Source organism: Haemaphysalis longicornis, unplaced genomic scaffold, assembly GCF_048455015.1.
Source record: "Haemaphysalis longicornis isolate Haplotype H1 unplaced genomic scaffold, Haemaphysalis longicornis Haplotype H1 scaffold_3, whole genome shotgun sequence".
NCBI lineage: Eukaryota > Metazoa > Arthropoda > Arachnida > Ixodida > Ixodidae > Haemaphysalis > Haemaphysalis longicornis.
Window position 1 is genome coordinate 11,036,054 of NW_027526335.1, and position 21,410 is coordinate 11,057,463.

A 21,410-nucleotide genomic window follows, 5' to 3' on the forward strand; every position below is an offset into this window, starting at 1 on the left:
CCCATTCTTGGTTGCAGGGGTGTGTACAAAAATTTCCACAGTGGGAATACGCCACCAGGGCTAAAACTGGAGAAAAACTGAAAACCTTGCTTTTGCCTCTCCCCTTATTTTTAGTATTTTTTTCTTTCTTTACAACAGCCCCCGGGGACAGTGCGAGTGAATAAAACATAAAACACCTTGTTGCACTGTCAAGTGCAGTAGACTTGCAATAAATCAAATTTTCAGTCAATTCAAACAAATTTCAAGAATTTTAGTTCGGCTACTGTGTTTTCAATGTATTTTAAAGCCGCCTTAATCAAACTGCTCCTTTGCATACATTCGGTTAATTCATACTTTTTGCTTGTGCTTAGCGGAAAATATCTGCTGCATTTACCACTTTTTACTGCAAATTTGCATCCTTTCAGCATATATTGCTGGGATCCACAAGTTTTTGACCAGTGCAGAAAACTCTCGCAATGAACAGGCTGCCCTTCCTGGCATCCAAAATTTGTTCTGAACTCTCATGCAAAGACAAAGGAGTCATGTAACACTACAGTATTGTGTGAATATTGTATTATATTCAATATATGTTAATGTTTTATTACAACCCGAGTTATGTTGCCCCAAGTCATATCAACCAGAACTTCTGATAATTCAAACAAAATCTGGGATCTCTTTGAGTTTAAATTATCGCGAGTGTACTGCATTTGACATTTCTAACCTTCTCAATATCATTGGTGGAGTTATGCATAGATAATATCTAATACATATTTTCAGTCTCCTTTCCCCATAGAGTAAGGGGCATGGCCACTACACCCATCTGTATGGCATTTAATGAATTTATTCGCTGAATGAAACAATATTTTCAGAAATTTTTACTTTGTTTTTATGAGTGCCCAAGCTTTGAATGCCACGGGAAGAAAAAAAAAACCACTATGTTGTAGTAATGGCAACAGTTTATTCATTTAAAACAAATTTACAGACGGAATTTGGCAGTGATGTTCTGTTTGCGATAAATGCACCAGTGTACCCTGACCAACAAATGCTGCTAAACAAAATACACAAATAGCAAACCTTAGAGCATCCTTTCTAATAGACTTAATGTTATACAACACTTCTTTCTAAAAAATAAAAACTCGTGCTAAAAACTGGCAACTAAAATCATTAAATGTGTGAATACAAATATGGCTACACAGGGAACAATCCAACGGTTCAACACAAAAAAATAATCTTAATGTAAATAACACATAACATAGCAGCTACCTCTAATGTTCTTCACACAAGAAAGCAAATGTTACATTTAGAGTGAGAAATTGCCACATAAGTGAAAAAACACAAGGAGATACAGAACAGAAATCAGCTACAAATTGAGAAAAGCTCAGCCCGTTCAAACTGAACAAATAATTGAGAAATTTTGTGGGGTTAACACGAAAAGACGACTTTTTGGATCAGACTAGTATTTTCCACCTCTGTTACTACCGTATTCTCGTGCGTATAACCCGCACCAAAAGTGCGAAAACTTCAGTGTCAAAATAGGGGTAACACTGGCTAAGCCTTCCATGGCAGCGACTGTGCAAAACATAGAAGGACAAGGAAGAAAAAACAAGGACGAGCGCACTCTAACAACTGATTTTTATTAGTTCGACAAAAGACCTATAAACCCGCGAGTCTGCGCAACATCACCACAAAAAATTCTGAGGCTCGAGTGATACCTCACTTACGCCTTGAAATCAGTGTATTCTACTAGCTAAATAGCCGCTTTTTCTATCTACATGGTATGTGATGTGTTGCTTGAGCAGTAGCTTTGGTGCAGCCTTTCCTGTATCAATTGTGCGGGCAATACGCGAGGATTTTTTTTCTTTGCCTACGGGCGGAAAGTGTGGATGCGGATTATATGCAGGGGCGGGTTATACTCATGAAAATACGGTATTATGCCTTGCCCTTTTACTGCATCCTGAGGGCGGGCACAATAATTTCTATGGTGGGCAATAGCCGCTTCAACCAACACAGCAGAGAAATAAGGGTTATGCAAAAGTGATGGCGACACTGAACAGCCCTGAACTGATTCAGTATTTGTGAATGAGATTGAACAGAGGCTAAGTTACCGTATTTGCACAATTCTAATGTGCCCCCAATCGTAATGTGCAGTAGAATTCAAAACCCGGGAACCAGAAACACAACTGGACAACGATTCTAATGCGCACACGAAATAATGCTGCTAACAGACGCCTCTAAATTCCACAAAACATTTCATTGAACAAAAATCTGCACATGCTGTGGGCTGCTAAAGCCCTTCTGTGAAGCTTTGTGTTTAAAAGCGTGATCCCTTCGTTTTCGCCAATCGCGAACACACCACTCTAGGACGCCTTACGCATGGGATGCTGCCAGGTTCCCTTAGGATGATTACTTTAATTGCGTTTAAACGAAGCCTCCACCGTTCATTGAGCCGCTTTGCTTCGGTTTAAAGTTGGTGGTTTCGGTTTCGAATTTTGAGTCCGATTGTAACACGCACTTATTTTTGAACTCCTATTTTAATTTTAAAATATGCATGTTAGAATCGTACAAATACGGTATGCCTACAGTACGGTCAGCCAAAAGGCACTGCATTAGTGCTTTTTTTGTAGCATTTTTCAAGCCTTTGCATTTAAAACGTTTCTTCATGCACAAAAAAACACTTCGAAGGCACCGTGCAGTTTGCGTCAATGATGAGTGCTTGACAGGGGTCCCAATGCAGACAGCATCAGAACAGGTTGTAAGCGAAGGCACGCCATAACGAGTTGCACAACCAGCGCACTAGTAACTACGGGCAGCGGCAGGAGGAGTGAGTTAGCGAGCACAGCCTCAGTGCTTCATCTTCTCCAAAATGGGCAGGATCATCTCGAAGGTGGGCCTCTTGCCTGGGTCCTCATTCATGCAGATGCGGATCAGCCGGCTCATGTGTGGCGAGATGCCCGGCGGGATCGTCACCCGCAGCTCCTCCAGAGCCACCTGTGGGGGGCCAAAGAAGGGGCAGCTGACGCCTGCTGTCCACTTGCGCCACACGGGGTTTCCCCCCTTGCTCCCTGGGTGGCGACCTAAATTACCACTGCAAGCCCCGCTGTGTCACGCTACACTCACCAAACATCTTCACAGATGTCCCATGGTACAGCAAAAGAAGCTGCTGGAAAGAGGCCAAGTATCAAAGCGCAGCACAAGACGAGGGACAGAAACACAAAAGACGGCACACATAGCGCTCTGTGTGTTGTCTTCTGTGTTTCTGTCCCTCGTCTTGTGCTGCGCTTTGGTACTTGGCTATGCACCAACTCGCCCAAACCAATACTCTGGAAAGAGGCACAATGCCAAGATTACGGAGCCCATGCCAAGCACTTGCTCCACTTAGGTTATTCCCAAAATTTAGAAAAATGCCTGCTGACACAATTAACGAGTAGCGGCAGGCACATCTCAAACCTACCTTTGTGGCAGTCGATTCAAACGTCGAATTAGGCCCGTTAGAGCTAAAATAAAGTCACATAACAAAACCATGCTTGCAAACACGGCAAACACTTGTTGCAATTGATGCTAAACGTTTAAAGCTACTCGTTCTATAATAGTCGATATGCACCAATGCGAAAACTGAAAACAAGGCTAAGCACAAATGATACGAAGATTCCAGAAACAATCGCTTTAAACGCTGATTTGGAGTTGACTTCTACCCCATGCAAACTAGTTCCTCAAAGATGGAGCCCATTTACTCAGTTAAATCTCATTTCTTGTAAAATCAGATAGAGTCTGAAACTGCTATTCGGCTGGATGCACAACACTAAAAAGCCTGGCAGGCTACACAGTTGTTTGCCATTACCACAAGCACAGAAAATGAGCGCAAGGTTGGACAGCCGTGTTTTTGCTGCCAATGACCTAACGCTTTTGCTAAATAAGCTTTAACAAAGCACTCATCCGACCTTCCCTCCCCATTTCAACTGCTTATTTTAATAAAATCTGTGACGGGCAAGTTCATGACTTTCCAGTTTAGGTTCCTAGAAGTGCCGCTCAAGGTACAGTAGATTTTCTAATCTTGAAAACTGGGAAATTTGACTTCTCTTTGGTCTCTTCAGGGATGCAGAACAGTGACTCCTATGTGGGACTGTCCCACAAAATGTTACGGATGCGGTCAGCCTACCATTAAATTCTTCTCTCACGCAATGAGGTGAATCATTTCGACCAATGAACACTCTTTTCAGCCGTGAGCAAGAAAAAGCATCGGTGAGAGATGCATCGACTGTTACGTCCCTAGACAAATGGAGCTTGCTTTTCTTGTTAGAGGGGAGGGGGAAAGGAGGCACTCTGTACACTCACTCTCTCCTCTTCTTACACATGCACACACTAATTTCAGCCTCTTTCGAAACAAGAAAATGTGCAATAACTACAGAGACGACTAATAGCTCCTCCTCTCCAGAAGATGCGGCTTTTTGGCTACACAGCTGTTTAAAACAGTGCTTAACTCTATGTGCAGATTAAAACTAACCGTAATGCACTGAAGGCCATTTTGTTTGCTTTTTATGCATAGCTTCCTTCTCTGAATCAGGATGGTAAGTTGGGCGAGTCGGTAGTACTATTAATTTCGCTAAAACGGCATGCGTTTGTTTAGATGGGGACAAGAGGACAAATACACAGGACAGGGGTACACAGAAGGGTACACGGCACCTGCCCTGTTCACCCCTCTTCTGACCCTTGTCTAGTATCAATGCACTGTTTCAATGAAATGAGCCTTTTCTCTGCGCCACGGGAAAAAAATATATTTACATACCCCGAACGTGAGACCTAGCACATGCTTATCTTGGAAATTTCAGCTTGAATGTAGAAAATGAAGGACGGTCGACAAGAAAACAAGGACACACTGTTTGATTGTGTCCATGTTTTCTTCTCGAGCGCCCTTTGTTTTCTACATTCAAGCTGATATTTTCCAGTGATTATAGACCAACCCGCCTAATCCCAAGCAATTTCTTCTCTTTTATAAGCAGGACAAAAATTGCAAGCATAAAAAAAATATATATATGCGAGCCACCTTACTGTAACACAAAGACAGCAACAAGACGAGAGAGAAAGCCAGTGCCTGCACAGCCAGCTGCCACTGGGAAGCGCATCCCCCCTTTACCTTCATGCCGATCTCCATGGGCGAGAGGTCGGCAAAGGGCACCTGGCGGGTGGCCAGCTCCCACAGCAGGATGGCAAAGCTCCACATGTCGGCCGCCTTCCAGTTCATCTCGTCCTGCTTCTTCTGCAGGGCTGCAATCGACACGGCAACGACCCCGTAAGCAACGACGACCACACAGCAGAGCGGGAGAAAGTGAGCCCTAAGATTGGCTCCGTCTCTGGAAATAATCACTCAAAGCCTCACTGCACGGACGAGTCTGGCACAGAGATCACCAAGGGAAATATTCTGAATGAACAGACCCGTGACAAGGCTCACATTATAAAAATCTCTTGTAAGGCCCTTACTTGTGCCAGGTTTATTAAAGGAGTTCTGAAACACATTTTGAACATGGCAAAAAAAAAAAAAACAAAAAAAACAGCACAGTCGCTAGACTATGGAAGCAACGGCATGTGTGACTTGTACACCTTTTTACAAACAGCAGAATGATCACACTTATGCGAAATTTTGTGACCCCTTTTCTTTGATTTTTCTTTGCTGCTATCTATGTGCCCATTCTTCACCTGTCACAGAGCATAAATTCCCGCTATAGGACAGCTTTTTCGTGCACTACCAGTGAGGGGAAACACTGTCTGCCCACTATTGGTGTGTACAAATGCCACCATCACATTCAGGTAATTACCGTACCACTGAGCAAACTTGACAAAAATGTAGAAAGAAAGCAAATAAAAACAGTGCACACTGCAATTAGTGCATGTTGCTCTATCTGTCTTGCTGTGCTCACCAGGTGCACACAGCGTCATTCTATTCCACAAATATCAATGCCATGCACAGAAGGTATTCTTTCGTCCCTCCCTCATTTTTATGACCACAGCAGAATAGGGAGCATGGACCGACGTGCACTCACCTTCAGGTGCGTACCAGGCCGGATTGTACATCTTGCCTCGCTCTTGGAAGGAGAACTTTGCATCAGCCATGTTCACATAGGCGGTCATTTCTTCATCAACCTGCGAAGCCAGAACACGAGTGGAATAGGTCAGCTTACCACTACAGAGGAAATTGCACCATGCCAACTCTTCAAGAATGATAAAAATCTACTCTTTCCTATAAGTACTGCCGCCCTGGCCTTTGGCCCCAAAATGCTGCTTTATGTGCTTTCTTGCAGGCCGAAAAAGTGCGCCCTAGACTGCGCAATTGATTAGCACTGTGCCTGTGTAAAACTGATTGGGAGCCGTACTAAGAAAAAAAAAAAGGCAAACTGCACCAGCCTAATGAAATGTGACAGCGTAATATGAAGTCACTCATTTTGGCAACAATGCTACTCAATGCTGAGAATTAAGGTTCGTTCTAAAAGTGTACACTTTCCTCCATCTGGCATTCTTGCAGTGCCAACATAACACGGTTCTAGACCAGTGGTTCTCACAGCAGTGACAAGTGTGCAGGGAATCCCTTCCGGGCTGCCAGAAGTGATGGGGGACCCTGGGGTGAAGTGTGTTGATAGCAGTCATATCGTCAAACAATTTTCTCCCGCAGCTTAGGTGTCTGTCCCACACACCTATCGTATGCCTGCCCTGTGTGGGTCTAGCTTCTCTGCACTGCTTCTGTGTTATCAAATAGCTGGCTTTAAATGAGTACTGCTGCGCCAAAAAACATGACAGACATTAGAGAGAAGGGACACACAGCGCAAACGTCCAAATGAACTTATTATGCAACTGTGCGAAATTATACTCGACTATGCATCTGCATGCATTATATTAAAAAAAAAACACAATTAATTACTCCCTAATGCGAAATTTGTGTGCAGCGCAAACTGCAATCTTCTTGGTCACGGCGCATAGCTGCTGTGTCTTAGGAAGTGATTGCGTGATCAGTGAACACATGGTAGCGCCGCTACTCTGCCGTTATCTCGCAACGCATCGCCACCTCCGAGTATGTAGTTGTAAACCACGTTTGAACGTCCCGCAAAAAATTTCACGTGGTTCAGATGAGCCTTACAACAAAGAGGCTCTGGAAGGACCGATGCACGTGCATCACGCAGTGGGTGCTGGGCTTATGTGGCGCGACCTCGGCATACTGCCCTCCTCTTCACACTCTCGCCATACTTTCATCCTCCACTTTCCTGTGGGCTCATATTTGGTGGCGCCTTCATTCTCTTGGTTATCTCGTAGCGTGTTGCCACTGGGCAGCGTCTCGTGCTGCCTCGGCATACCACCCTCCCCCTCAAACTTTCACCACACTTTCCTCTTCCATTTTCCTTGTCTTCGGTGTTCCCTTCGTTAGCTCGGTTACACAGCTGGCAACACTGCCAAACCACACTCATCAACATCATCATCATCATCAGCCTATCTACGCCCACTGCAAAGCAAGGGCCTCTCCCATTACTCTCCAATTACCTCGGTCCTGTGCCAACTGTGACCAATTTATCCCTGCCAGCTTCTTAATCTCATCTGCCCATCTAACTTTCTGCCGCCCCCTGCAACGCTTGCCTTCTCTAGGGATCCACTCTGTTACCCTTAATGACCAGCGGTTATCTTGCCTTCGCGTTACATGCCCTGCCCACGTCCATTTCTTCTTCTTACTTTCTACTAATATGTCTTTAACACGCGTTTGTTCCCTGACCCACTCCGCTCTCTTCGTGTGCCTTAATGTTACCCCTATCATCTTCCGTTCCATTGCCCACTCAGTCGCTCTCAGTTTAAGTTGAACCCTCTTAGCGAGCCTCCAAGTTTCTGCCCCACAGGTGAGTACCGGTAAGATGCAGCTGTCATACACTTTCTTCTTAAGCGACAATGGTAGGCTGCTATTCATTATCTGAGAATGCCTGCCATATGCACCCTACCCCATTCTGATCCTTCTAATTATCTCTGCCTCATGGTTGGGATGTGGGGTCACAACTTGGCCTAAGTAGATATATTCGCTTACCACTTCCACTGCCTCGCCACCTATCTCAAACCGCTGTACTGCCCCGAGGTTATTGACCATTACTTTGTTTTCTGCATATTAATTTTCAGGACCACACCAGCAGACGCTTAAATGCCGCTCACTAAAAAATTTGGGAGCCAGAAGATGCCATCGCCAAGGAAGATAGTACTTTGTTGGCGAAGGCCAGCGAGTGGGATTTAACGCACTTATCACCCAGTCTTGGAATTGCCTCAGCCTCCGCAATTTCACAAATACTTGTTTGGGCCATTGACTCCAGGAAAAACCGCTACAACGAAGTTCACAGGATACATGAAAAAACACACTGGAATGAAACTTTTTTTTCAAAAACAACAGAAAGGGGAGAGGGGAGAAACACTTGGATCTACATTCACAGCTGAAGTTCATTCCAGGAAAACACACACATATTTAAAATTTTACGTCCTCCACTGGGGCACAGTGGAGTTAGCAAATAAAGGCTCGAGTAAGGCTTGGGCCCCAAAGCTAACTGCAAGTTTTCATTTCTTTTCCACTTGTAATGGGCTCTCAAACCATTTATGTGGCTTCACACAAGGAGCAGACCACCACCCTCTTACCATGATGTGCTTGCTGCTGAGCTGGAAGTTGGGTATCATGGGCTCGAGGGTGTGCAGGAAGGCCATGCCGCGAGCAACGTCAATGGCAAACTTGAGTGCCTGCGCCTGGTCCACCACCATCCCTGGAACGCATGGAGGAGAGCGTGAGCAGGACTGGCAACAACCTTGCACGACTTCTGTCTGGCTCCGCCCTTCTAATGGCCACAGACAAACGCCCAACCGTTTTTATGTTCGTTACATGATCGTTTCTGACACAGTGCATTCTGTCAACTCTGGGATTGCCTACAAATAAGTCTGCAAGGCAGGCTGCTTCGCTCGGCTGTCATTCCACCAGCTATGAGGCAGGACTGGCAGTGACAAGGATTCCACCAATTAAAAAAGCTTAACTTTGAAGCCACAGGCAGGAATTATCAAGCACGCAGATGGGACACATGCAGTAGCGTGCGCCCCAATTCCAGGTCCGTCCACTGCCCACCCCACCCACAACCCTGTGCACTGCCTCCCTCGACATCCTGAGTGGGAGGAGAAGGAAAGACACGGGGGGCCCACGCACGCACTTGCCGCACCATAAAGAGCGCCCACCTGAGGAGCCGTGCAGGATGTTGAAGAGCGAGCCGTGGGGAAGGTACTGCTGCACCACGACCAGGTGCGGGGGACGGTTGACGCAGCCAATCACGGGCAGCACGTTGGGGTGGGAGAAGATGCGCAGCCGCGGGTACTGGTCGTTGAAGTCTCGCGAGATGCGCGGCGTCACCTCCCCCACCTTCAGGATCTTGGCCACAATGTCGTTGCCCTGCCACGAGCCCTTCCAGGTCTGCACAAGGAGGGGAGCCTCTGCAGCGTCACTCGCCGCTCCTCTACAGACGGCCGCCAGAAGGCTGCACTGTGCTGGTCACTGCTGTTATTCGTCTCGCTTCTTATTTTGGGGAACAAATTAATCTTTGGCTTTGTTTTTAAAAACAAAATACATAGTTAAAGAAAACTAGTTCATTAGTTCATTATTTCTGAGTTTTTAGACCAGTTTGCATGTTGCACTACCAATGCACTACGAGAACACAAAAAGGCCAGTACTACAGTAAGCCATGCATATGCGGAGGACTAATACACTTTCAACGACATGCGACAACTGAAACAAAAACAACAAGCACCCTTCACGAAGTTGACTCAATTTAGGCTCAAAACGCAAGTTCCCAGTAGCACTATAATTTAAAGAAGACCAGACGATGGAGCCTTTCTTCAAGGCAACCAGAGCGAGCATTTGCCAGGTAGTTTCTATTTTAAAGACATCTGTCTAGAATAAATCCAAATGCACATTATTGTTGGGACCAGAATAAAAGCAGACAATTATTATAAATTATTCATTTGGAAATACTGCACTGCCATGGGTATTTTAACAGAAAGGGCATTTGCATAAAAAGCAACGAAACAAAACATCACCAGTGCATGTCAACGCACTTCATTAGTGCACTTCAGATAACACAAAAAAAGACATAATACATAAAGGAAGATACAGCTCAAACACTAAGCATCTAGATGGGGCGATGACCTTGGGGCAATATAAACGATGGATTTGGATACTCATGTGCACATCAGCACACCTGCCCTAGCCTACACATCTGAGGCCCGTGTCCAGATACTACGCCGTGGCTCAAAACGGACAGCACTTGGAATGCTGCCGCAGTACAAAAACTGTGGAAAAGCCATGTAGGGAATGCAATCTGCATAAGGCAAGCTTCAAGACCAATCAAGATTGTTATACACAAGCATAGAATGGAAAGCATATTCTCTGCCTAAAATCTTTTATAAAAGAACAGAGTTTGCATTTTTGATATTTGTCTAACCACATCGATTGCAATTTTTCAAGTTGTTTTTTTTTGTGTGTGCAACTTTTGCAAAGCACAAGGACTGCAAACACGTAGCACCCCTCTTCTGTAAGGGGGCTGAACAAGTTGTGACCCACTCACCTCTCCTGAAGGGGTGGACGCAATCTGCTGGAAGAACTTGAGCTCGTCCATGTTAATGCCCGAGTGCCTTGAAAGTGTTGCGTCCCCTGAAAGAAGCAAGGCAACCATGCAACTACCAACATAATATGGCTGGCTTAGGTAATGGTCCTCATTTTTATACAGCAAGCTGTTTTAAGCACACTGGCCGACCATTTTAACAGAGTGCACGTGGCTTTTATCTATCCTTGGTCTATACCCCCCCCATTTGATATGTCCCATGCATTGGTTTATGTTGTGAAAGGGAGTTTGGTCTTCTTGACACTGGATATACCACTCCACCCAACCTTGGCTGGTCGCCCGTATGGGTATGTGCCATACACTGGCATGGCCCTTGTTTTTTAACAGCAGAGCTGTTTAAGCCGAGTGTTATTCACCAGTCGCACCAAAAAAACCTCATGGAGCGATGATGTCACCCCGCATTGCCTAGCAACCCCCCCCCCCCCCCCCCCCCACAGCCGTGTATAGCTTCGCTAGCCTAGGCATGGCTCCACTGAGCTTCAACAGCACCCGCCAAGGCATGATGTCTCCGTAAAGGCTCGTGTACAGCGGCACCATCCAGACTTGCGCCATGTGAGGAGCTTGCAAAAAAAAAAATACTAAAAAAAAATTAAAACATTTATACCGAGTGCATGTGAGGAGCGCCTGGCGTTGGCCAGCTCGACCTTCGAAAACACTATGCCCAGTGCTCGTGGCGTGACCTTTCCATGCTCGTCTGCTCACCAGTTTACATGTGTTCACACCTGAAGTGGGTAGCACAGACAACGAGTTCGCGAAGCTGGTTTCCATGAATTATAGTTTGTCTTAACGCGGCCCACTCTGGGAGAGATGTGAAAGGCTGCAGACAAAGCGATCTGGGCCTGGCAGTCATGGAGAACTTTCAGCGGCAAGTTCAGAAATCCATGCGAAGTGCAACAGCCGGGTCTCCCAAAAAGGGAGAGGGGCCGCCAGCTCTGCTGTTTTTCCAGCCTTGCACGACTAGTGCAAGCTGTGCCATTACTTTTCTCAACAGCAGATGACCCTCCGGACCCATCTAGCAATGGCCTGTCTTTCTGCTGCTGCAGCCTTCAGGAAGAGATGGAAAAAAACAAATAAAAAACAGGAGCGTAAATCACACATACTTCAACAAACTATTCTGCCTTCTCGTGGACTTGGCAACAGCTTACAAGACTTCCTTATAAAACCCTGCAGTCGTATTTGCATACCAGCAAAGGAACCATGGCCAAGTGGTTACAACCCCATGCTTCCACACCAGCTTGTCCAGGGCTCAATTTCCAGCATTGACATGTATTATTTTTCTTACCTCCACAAAACACGCCCACACACACGCATGCATACACAAAAACTTGGAAGACAGGATCCTGAAAGTGCAGACAGAATGAACAAAGACAAGCCAGTCCAACAGCTGCACCCTACAACGTCAAACAGTGTTGCAAAACAAATCCGACTCACTGGTCCTGGTCTTGGTACCCAGCCAGTTTTGATCCTTGTAGTAAACTTTCTTCAAATCCTGGCCCGCCTGTTCGGCCACCTCTAGATGACAGGAATAAAAGAAAGGAAGCTGTCAGCCTCATTGGGCAAGCACGTGGCATGTGCAAGGAGAGGTGGGGCACAGGGGCCAGACCCACCTCGGAGGCGCATTCCCATGTGGCCCTTGCACTTGTCCAGGGGCGTCTCCCCATATTTGTTGGCAATGGACACCAGGCCACCATTGGCAATCAAGTCCTGCGGTCAGAAAAGGTGGTAGACCTTAGCGCCACACAGGTGTTGTGAGGGAAGTGCTATGAGGGTTAGGGTAGGTGCAGAGAGGGAGATGGTGAAAGCTGATGAGGATTGAAACAGAGCTAACGAGTGAAAGCTAATAAGCACTTCCTCTGCGAAACAGTGCGGCCACAGGTTCAGTTTCTGCAGAGTTCTTCAATGCTTCTCTGGTCATGAAACTCCCCGCCAAGTTTCACATGGGGACAAAGGCTACCGCGAGGGGCGCAAGCGCAGATCGGAGGGCATCGGGCGGCCGCCGCTGCTCTGTAGCCAGACCGGCAGGCAGGAAAGCAGTAGCAGCATGCCCGTTCGCACCAAAATTTTTTGCCACTCACAAAATGACAAGTCCATTTGAGCGGCCCACAACACGTAAAGCGAAAGCGCACTGCTGATAAGGCGGTGAGCATCTGTTTGATCCTACTCCGTGGTGCATTCCCTGCCAAATGCGCTCTGACCAGGCCTCCGGCTGCCCTCCAATACACATCAGCGCCGCGGCATGGCCTCCCTGGGCAGCGCACGAAGCTCTCCCATAGCATGACGGCAAAGTTTCATGACCAGAAAGGCATTGAAGGACTCTGGTTTCTGCTTCCACTCAGGCTATCGGGCTGGAATTTGGCAACTTGAAGCTTACTGAACGCTGAACATATCTTATGAGAAAATGCGCAGCCATATTTGCTTCCCACTACGGCAATCTTGAGCGTTACCAAGCTGTTACAAGGATCGCAGTGAGAGGCTGTCATCTAGTCATTTCTTCCACTCCACACACATACATTCTAAGTACTTAATCATTAGCAAGAAGTTACATCCTGAATTCCTACTACAGCTAGTTCAAATTGAAAGCTTAAGAAAATTCGTGGTTGTTTTTAAAGGTATCAGCCGCTCCCATACAGGTTGCACCGGTAACATCACGGGGCAAATGTGGGAAATATTTTTCAGACGTCACCAGCCCTCAGACATCACCAGCCTTTTCTCCTTAGCCTGCATGCACTAGACATGATAGGGCAGTCTTTCGAACTAAGCAAAGTTGTACGTTGTTCTCACGCTCACAAACTTTGTAAGATAGGATTCCAAAGCACAGCACAGCAGATGTGCTACAGAAGAAGACACACAATTTACACCATGTGAACTAGGAGATATGGTGGAAGCTAATCCTATGGGAAAACTATCATGAGGAAATGCAAGGAATATGAATTTCCTATGGTAGTCGGTGTTCTTTCTACTATCAATTTGGCGTAGTAATACATGCAGCAGTAAAGATCAATGCATACCTCATATATGCGGGCTTGACGCATGTGCTTGTACACAATTTAATTAACCAATTTTGGAGGTTGAATGGCGGAAACAGGTACTATCTATTCAGGAGTATACTGGTGGCATTGTATATAGGTATGGTACAGTGCAAAACTAGCACACCTGATCACAAGGGCAAGGGAGAGAAAAGAATGCCCAGACAATGTGTTACACTTGCAGCTTTCCACGACGCAGGCACAATTAAATTCGCACAAGAGAACTTGCCTCTGCTATGGCCTGGTAGCCCCAAAAGCAGGCATAATGCAGCGGTGTGTTGCCATGCTCGTTGATGGCGTTGACATCCATCTTGCGTTTAAGTAGCTGCAGAAAAAACAAACAACACAACAGCACAATTGGAAAACCCAGCCTAAGCATTAAATTGCACATCCACAACACATGTAAGCATGTCGGCCTGAAAGAATGGCCAAGTGGTTCTGGCTTACTGTAAAATGTCAAAAAGAGAAAGGGACACTTTAAATGGTGTTTGCACAGCTGAACAACCAATGAAGCCACCTTATCATCATGTTCTTGCACAAGACAAAACAAAATGAAAGAAAAGCATTTCAGGTGGTCATATAGCGTGCCCGAAATGTCTGACTGCTCAGAAACGATGCAAACTGAAATTACTTGTATGTAAAATGTCTATTCAGTTTCGGAACCATAAAAAAAAAAATTTAAGAGACATAATTACTGCACTTGTCAGAGAGATCACATCAGCTAGCTATGCTGCATGTCTGCTTTGCAGCTTTCTCCAACATCTGTATTACTGACCAATGCCCTGAAGCTTGATTAATGACATGGAATGTCTATGTGCTGTTATTTCCTCATTATCTCTTGCCAACAGTGAACATCCAGGCTGCCCAGAAGCTCTCTCTGAACATGTGCACCGGAACCATGCGAACAATTTTCAGCACCACGAGGACCCAGTGAACTGAAGACTGCAATTAGGACCTAGACCTAGGTACTGTAGATAATAAAGTTTGTCCCCCCCTCTTTTTCTCTCTTCCTCTCCTCACTACGGCCTTTCGAAGGTACTGGTGCACTGAAGTAAAAAAAAAGCAGCATATTTTGGCACTCCTTTCCACAGACACTTGTCAGAGATGTGTCCTTGTAGAGATGATCAACTGAACACACCACTGTGTACTCTGCCATATAAAAGCACGAATTTTAATTGGCCCGTATCAAAAGAGGACAGTGCCAGGAATATCCATATACGCATGAAACTCTTGACAGCACCAGTTTAACGGCACAGAAATATGAAGCAGCCTCACACACTTTTCCACACAAGGTCTTGTAGTGTCAGGAATCGTGACAAGTGCAAGAGAAATTGGCAAAGCTAGCCTAAAATTTAAAAATCATTTTGTGAAGAGTAGCAGGATAAGTGCTTGAATTTTTGTATTACATACCTGGAAATTTCCGTTGAACCAATAGCTTTTAAAATACAGACGCTGAAGCTCGCAAGCATTGCCAAACAGGCTGAATTGCATAAACACCCCTGGCAATGACTGCTGTTTTAGTTGATTTTGTTCGTGTGCAGGAGTGCTATATACAAAAAGATTTAATAAAGTGAGTGGCTTAATTTAAGGGTTATCGTCATTTCTCGCCCCAAACAAAATCTACAACAGCCAGTACAACGAATGCAAGATCAGTACACCAGATTTACTGCTCATCTCGCTAACCAACCACTATGCAGCAGTTTTGATACCTTCTGTTAGGCTGCACCCCTGCACATGTACAAATGAACATCTGTTGAAGTCAATGGGACCCATACATTATTGAACTAAATTGAGAACTTTGTAGAATTGAAAAAGCATTAGGAACATGGGTACCTAACTACAGGGGGAATCCAAATTTGTTAAACTGAGACACTAAAATTGAGTTTATGAAGTAGAGGCTCAGTTGTATTCCTTTCCTTTCCTTTTCATTTTCCTTTATGCCATAAAATAATAAATAAATGAAAATAAAATAAAGGTAGACAATAAAGGGAGAAATGCAAGCCTTAATTATGTATTTCTGAACAACTTAAGCTTTGTCTGTTTTCAAACAAAAACTAAAATAACTATGAAAGGTTTGATCTTTTAATTCAAACAAGAAAGCTTACCGAACCATCAAAAGCCATCTGGGAGCTCATACGTTTCAGTAAAATAGGCATTTGGATGCCTACAAAAACAGCTGCTATTGTTTGCAGTTTCTATTAAGCTGCCCATGAGTTTAAGTGAAGCTAGTGCATTTACATACTAAAAGCGTACTCTGAGCGCAGGCAGGAAAGATCAGGTGCGATATAGTGGTTATAAATGATCACACCTAGCAGGAGTTAATTTGATCACAAAAACTGAAGAATTTGCTTTGTGCTAAGCACACACAGAGGAATCCGTCGTCAATGATGCTTCCTATCACATCGTCTCATGACAGCTGCTGGCACAGGTAACCATAACGCGCTTTTTTCTTTCAGCCGCTGTCTGCACGAGAATTGCTGCTGTACAGTGCTGGCTGGGACACACATTTTTACTTAGATGTTGACAGCCGTTATGAAATGGCAGGGCACCTAAAGGGGGATCTCATCAAATGCATTTCACAACACGGTTCAAACAAATTACCCAGGCATTTTGCCTTGCTCTACGGAGCACATTTTATAGGAAATAATGTGGCCTGGCATTAGAGGAGTGAACTGTGATTGTTAACATTTGCATCCTTACAGGATCTGTTGGGTGCAGCATCCAATGCTAGTGATGGCACCACCTCATTTTGGAAGTATTCCCCTGGTTCAACTGAAGCCAATTTTATGTAATCACGGCCAGTTATCAGTGTCCCACGTGCAGGTTGACTCAGACAGACTTGCTCAGACACACAGCACCTCGTCATGCTCCAGCAAGATACCTCTGATTCCGCCAGAACTGGAAAGTCAATTTGGATCCACTCATTGAATTTTGTTGGCCTTTTATGAATCTGAATGCCAGTTCAAAACCCGAAGCAGAATTGGGGACAGAGTTACTCAATATATACCAGTTGCAAAATACCCAATAAGCCCCATGTATCGAAAGCCGGTCAGCGGTTGGCCCTCCTGCGCTGGGCCGAACAGGGGCGAGCACAGGACAAGTTGACGAGATGTCGTCTGTCGGCAGAGAGCTGAAGCAGTACTCAAGTGCTTGCTGCCGCTGCCATAAGGCATGAAAAGAAAAATTGAGGAAACATAAATAAATGTTACCTAATTTATGCTTTCTAATTTAAAAAGCAAGCTTCATTTTATTAGGCTTTGTTATTGAGTAAATGTTCAGCAAAGTCCAGTTTTTGTCTCCTGTGTGCTCTTTCCCCACACCTTCAACGAGGGGGGGGGCACGCCACCTAACTGGTTTTGCAATCGATGTCCAATGAAGAGCTCTGACTGGGGACATGTGTGAAGCAGGCAAACATGAGCGCACCATGTGCACGATGTCCCGATGCCCATGAGCGGCAGCCAGGTGAAGTGCTGTGTCATCCCCCATGTTGGTGGCATTCACCCGGGAGCCTCGCGCAATGAGCATGTCCACAATGTTGGCGTGGCCCTCCTTGGCAGCCCAATGCAGCGGGCTGAAGCCATGGTCGTCCCTACACAAGAAACACGCGTACAAAAACTGATGAGTTTGCACTCCGCCATTACTAAGAGCAAGATAATGATAGCCCACATTTGCCACAAGATATTTCATTTCTTTTGCACACTCTGCATTAACGCCTAGAACCTAAAGGAGTACAGACATAAAATTGCAAAGCTGAGATAACTATATAAACACATTTATTTGTATATAGAGATATCTCCATGGAAGTTTCCACAGTTACTTTAGTCAGTAAACGTATTTTAAATCAATTTTAAACTTTGCATGTACGAGAAAGCTCAGATTGGATATCCTTTCAACATCGGCATGTGCGAGAAAGCTTAGATTGGATATCCTTTCGACATCGGCATCAGCATGACACAATGAGTGCATCACCATGCACCTCGCCCCAAACTGCCGATGCCAGGGCTTCAACGATGTAGCCAAAGTGCAGGCTGCTGTTGGCACGAGCTGTTCTGCCTTGTGTACCACATTACAGTTCTGGGGCCGATGTCATGCTGCCCGGGCGCATGCGACGAGAACAGCGACATCAAGAGTGCCGTCCTGTCATGGCAGCTGCCTCAGTGTTTGTTTCGTTGAAACCGAAACAGCCTCGATTGATTGATTGTAATGTGGTTTAACGCGCCGACACTACACAGGCGATGAGGTGCGCCATAGTGAAGGGCTTCACACCAGCCTATAAAAATAAACTATAGAAGCACAATAAATTTAGTAATCGCCTTGACAAAGTCGTTCCCAGAGTGCAGCTAGGCCATTGCCTTTAGTGTCCTGAGCAGCATCCAACGTATATAGTTTCGCTATGAAGAAGATGATGCGGTCACTGACCAAGTCAAGGTAAAAATAGACGTCTCGGAACCCATACGGGTTCCTTGATCACACTTTACATAATAAACGCGGTGAATACTTCAGAGAAACTATCTCAATCCAAAGACTGATATATTTTTGAAGTAGCGCTACTGCGCGCCGCGAGGAACTATCGCGAGAAACTATCTCGCGATCTCAGTCCAAAGATCATGTAGAGAAGTTGGAGGCGGTGCTTCGACACCATGCAACCACAAGGTTACATTCCCCGCGCAGATGCTCACGAGGATGCGCTAGCTGCCAGGCGTACAGCCATTTCAAGCATCGCTACACCATGCATGGTTCATAAGGTTTCGGCGACTGCAGCAAACAAGCAGTTTGCTGCAGTCTGGACCAGTTCTTGTAGTGCAAACCCGCTGGCCCCCTCTAGTGCGACTACTGATGCCCCTCATGCCGCCACAACTGGTCAGCCTACATCCATTTTATCCTCCATTACGATAACTACTGACGACGTCCTTGAAGCTGTGTCCCAGCTCCGCCCTTTCCAGAACCCTGGCCCTGATGGTATCCACCCTCTTGTACTTAAGACCACAGCTCCCTTCATGGCCCCAGCCCTTTGCCGGATGTTCCAGTGTATACTGGACTCTGGTGTTACCCCTCGTTTGTGGAAAATGGCCCATGTCACACCAGTACACAAAGGACATGTCGCTCGCGCTGATCATTTGTCTTCATACCGCCCCATTGCATCCACCTCAGTCATGTGCCGCACGTTCAAGCAAATTCTCAACTCTAAAATTCACCTGCACTTTGACAGCAATAGCCTTCTGTCACCCTCACAGCATGAGTTCCGTCGCAGCCGCAGCTGTGAAACCGCCCTTGGTACTCTGGTTCACACCATCAGTGTGCACCTTGACGACCACACACCCGTCGAGTTGGTCCAGTTCAATCTCTCTCGGGCCGTTGACCGGCTTCCCCATCCTGGGTTGTTAGCGAGTGCTGAGCTCAAAGGGCTGCGTGGGCCCTTGCTTTGCTGGCTCGGTTCTTTTCTCACTGGCCGTTCCCAGCGAGTTATCTACCAAGGCGCTTCCTCAACAGCTGTTCCTGCTCTTTCCGGCATCCCACAGGGCAGCGTCCTTGGCCCTACCTTGTTCACCATTTTCATCGACAGCATTACAGATAACTTGGCATCCACTCCTATCCTGTACGCCGACGACATCTCCCTGCTCCAACCCCTCCGCTCTCCTGCCGATTACGTCAATCTTCAGGCTGACCTTGACCGTTGTCTGTACTGGACACAGCTGCACCATCTCCCCACCAATTCAGATAAATGCTCAACAGTTACTTTCACTAGTTCAAGTCGCCCACCGTTTTCTCTCCAACCACCTCCTCTAAAGCTTGGGCAGCATGTAATAAGCCGAGCCAACACGGCAGTTGTGCTTTGAGTCGAGCTTGACTCCCGGCTGAACTTTTCCATGCACACCAATCGCACTTTGTCCAAGTCTCGCCGCCTGGTGGGTTTCGTCACATGCGTGACCAATGGAATGCCAGCGAGTGCATTTCGAAGTTTGTACACAGCCCTCGTTCTACCTACCCTTGAATACTGCGCTGCCGTATGGTTGCCCCAGTCCAAGGCACTTCAAACAAATCTCGCCAGCGTCCAACGTCGCGCGGCGTACACCTTTTATCGCCGTACTACGCCGAAGAGGGAGCAACTCCCGTATGCTGGAATTTCCTCCACCTATCTGCTCCGGCATGCCTTCTGGCAACCCCTTGACTCAAGAGTACGGGCCTTAACAGTACGACTGATGTGCCGCGTTATGTTCCCAGGCCACCAAGAATTGCCCTACGGTCCGCGCCTGAGCCAACGAACAGGCTATCTTCAGCCGCTCCTTACGCGCACGCAACGCCATGGCTCATCTTGGCTGCCCCGCGCAGCAGCTCTATGGCGCCAGCTCCCATCTGACCACACTGGAACATTCCTGCCCGATGACGACGACCTCAGGACTATAATGAGGGCTGCCCAACGGACTGCGTAGTGCAGCACTGGTGTAGTCAACAACTCTGTGGTGAATAGCTGTGATCATTGGGACCCAGGCTGGGCCCGCAGGCCTATTGGTATGGGCACACTGCCTTCTGCGGCCCTTGCAGGCTTGGGTCTCCCAGAATATGTATGCTAATAAAGTATTATTATTACTATTACAGCACGAACACACTAGTCTCAGATCTTAACCTAACAACGTTAAATGTGCCAAATGTTACTGGAATATATTCGAGAAGAACGCTCAACGTCAAAGGCTTCATAAATTAAATGTTCTAACAGCCGAAAACGAAAGCAGGCCAATGCGAAACCAAAGCGTGGGCGCGCTGTCATCGCTCTCCAAAAAAGGAGCCGCACTCAATTCAGTGAAGGACAAAATAGCAGCAAAACATTACTGCAGTTATACCTAAAACTGCCCGCCATTCGGGCAGCGCGATTCTTCTTTCTATGGTCTGCGAGAGCAGCCGCCACAGCTCCTAGCTACTCACCCTTGGTTCATGTCATGTTCCGTGTCGTCAAGCCAAACTCGAACTTGAAATGCATTTCCCTCACGACACCAGTGAAAAATGTCTTCCATAGTTCAAGTCTTGTTTGTTCACCTGGAAATAACGCCTCGTAAATACTTAGGCTGCACGAAAGTACACTACAGCGAAAGAGCGAAAGGTATCAGATGGACGCATGTACTCAGCGATGTAACTCGGAGTTGACTGCGAAGTCCCAACAGCCAAGCAGCACCATACAATCGCATCACTACGGAAATTTTCTTCTAAGAAAATTGGGGCCAAAGCACTTACCTCTGTTAAAGAAACTGTACCGTACACACCCCGTCTCTAAACATGAGCTAAACATCCATTTAAGGCGCTAACCTCATAAACAGGATGTAGAAGACCGGAAGCGTTTGTCATGCAAGTTTTCTTCACGAATTTATAATTAAACAGTCCTAATATTAAACACACAATTAAAATTGAGGTAAATATACAGTATATTGTTACTTTAGTTATTTTAGTTTATTAATGCTAAATATTAATGAATGACATATTTCTCGTCGGCGGCTCCCTCTGTACACAAACTGTCGAAAAAGGTCACGACAAACCGCTCGCAACAGTGGCTGTGGCTCTTCCCACTTTTGTTTTTTTTTCGCGTACAGTTTGTTGCTACAGAGCGTAATTCTAGTCCCGCGTCCTCTCTGCACCGCTGGCTGCCAACGACAATGTTTTGCAAAGTGTGAGAGGTAAGGATTCCCATCCAACCCCTTAAATGTGGCGACAATTTTGCCGCGCGATTGCGCGAAACGTCGCGCATGTCAAG

At 46.2% G+C, this 21,410-nt stretch overlaps 1 protein-coding gene across 1 annotated transcript; it reads right to left on the bottom strand.

The window, feature by feature from the left end:
• Positions 1-917: 917 nt before the first annotated feature.
• Ilk (integrin linked kinase) lies at positions 918-21,024 on the bottom strand. The gene is made up of 12 exons (XM_077702324.1): positions 20,897-21,024; positions 20,591-20,701; positions 17,093-17,258; positions 13,899-13,994; positions 12,251-12,347; positions 12,075-12,155; positions 10,587-10,672; positions 9,205-9,436; positions 8,623-8,744; positions 6,015-6,114; positions 5,111-5,241; positions 918-2,967 (listed from the first exon to the last, which is right to left on the bottom strand). Exons 2-12 carry the CDS (start codon positions 20,677-20,679, stop codon positions 2,821-2,823), a joined length of 1,347 nt encoding a protein of 448 aa, XP_077558450.1. The 5' UTR covers positions 20,680-20,701; positions 20,897-21,024; the 3' UTR covers positions 918-2,820.
• Positions 21,025-21,410: the final 386 nt, after the last annotated feature.

What these genes read in the sequence shown, in the direction of transcription:
- Ilk (XM_077702324.1), bottom strand. Translation starts at nt 20,679, where the DNA reads ATGGAAGACATTTTTCACTGGTGTCGTGAGGGAAATGCATTTCAAGTT. An exon ending in ATCGGGACATCGTGCACATG is followed by an intron (nt 13,995 to 17,092) that starts GTGCGCTCATGT and finishes TTTTTTCTGCAG; the next exon opens with CTACTTAAACGCAAGATGGA. An exon ending in CATGGGAATGCGCCTCCGAG is followed by an intron (nt 12,156 to 12,250) that starts GTGGGTCTGGCC and finishes CCTGTCATCTAG; the next exon opens with AGGTGGCCGAACAGGCGGGC.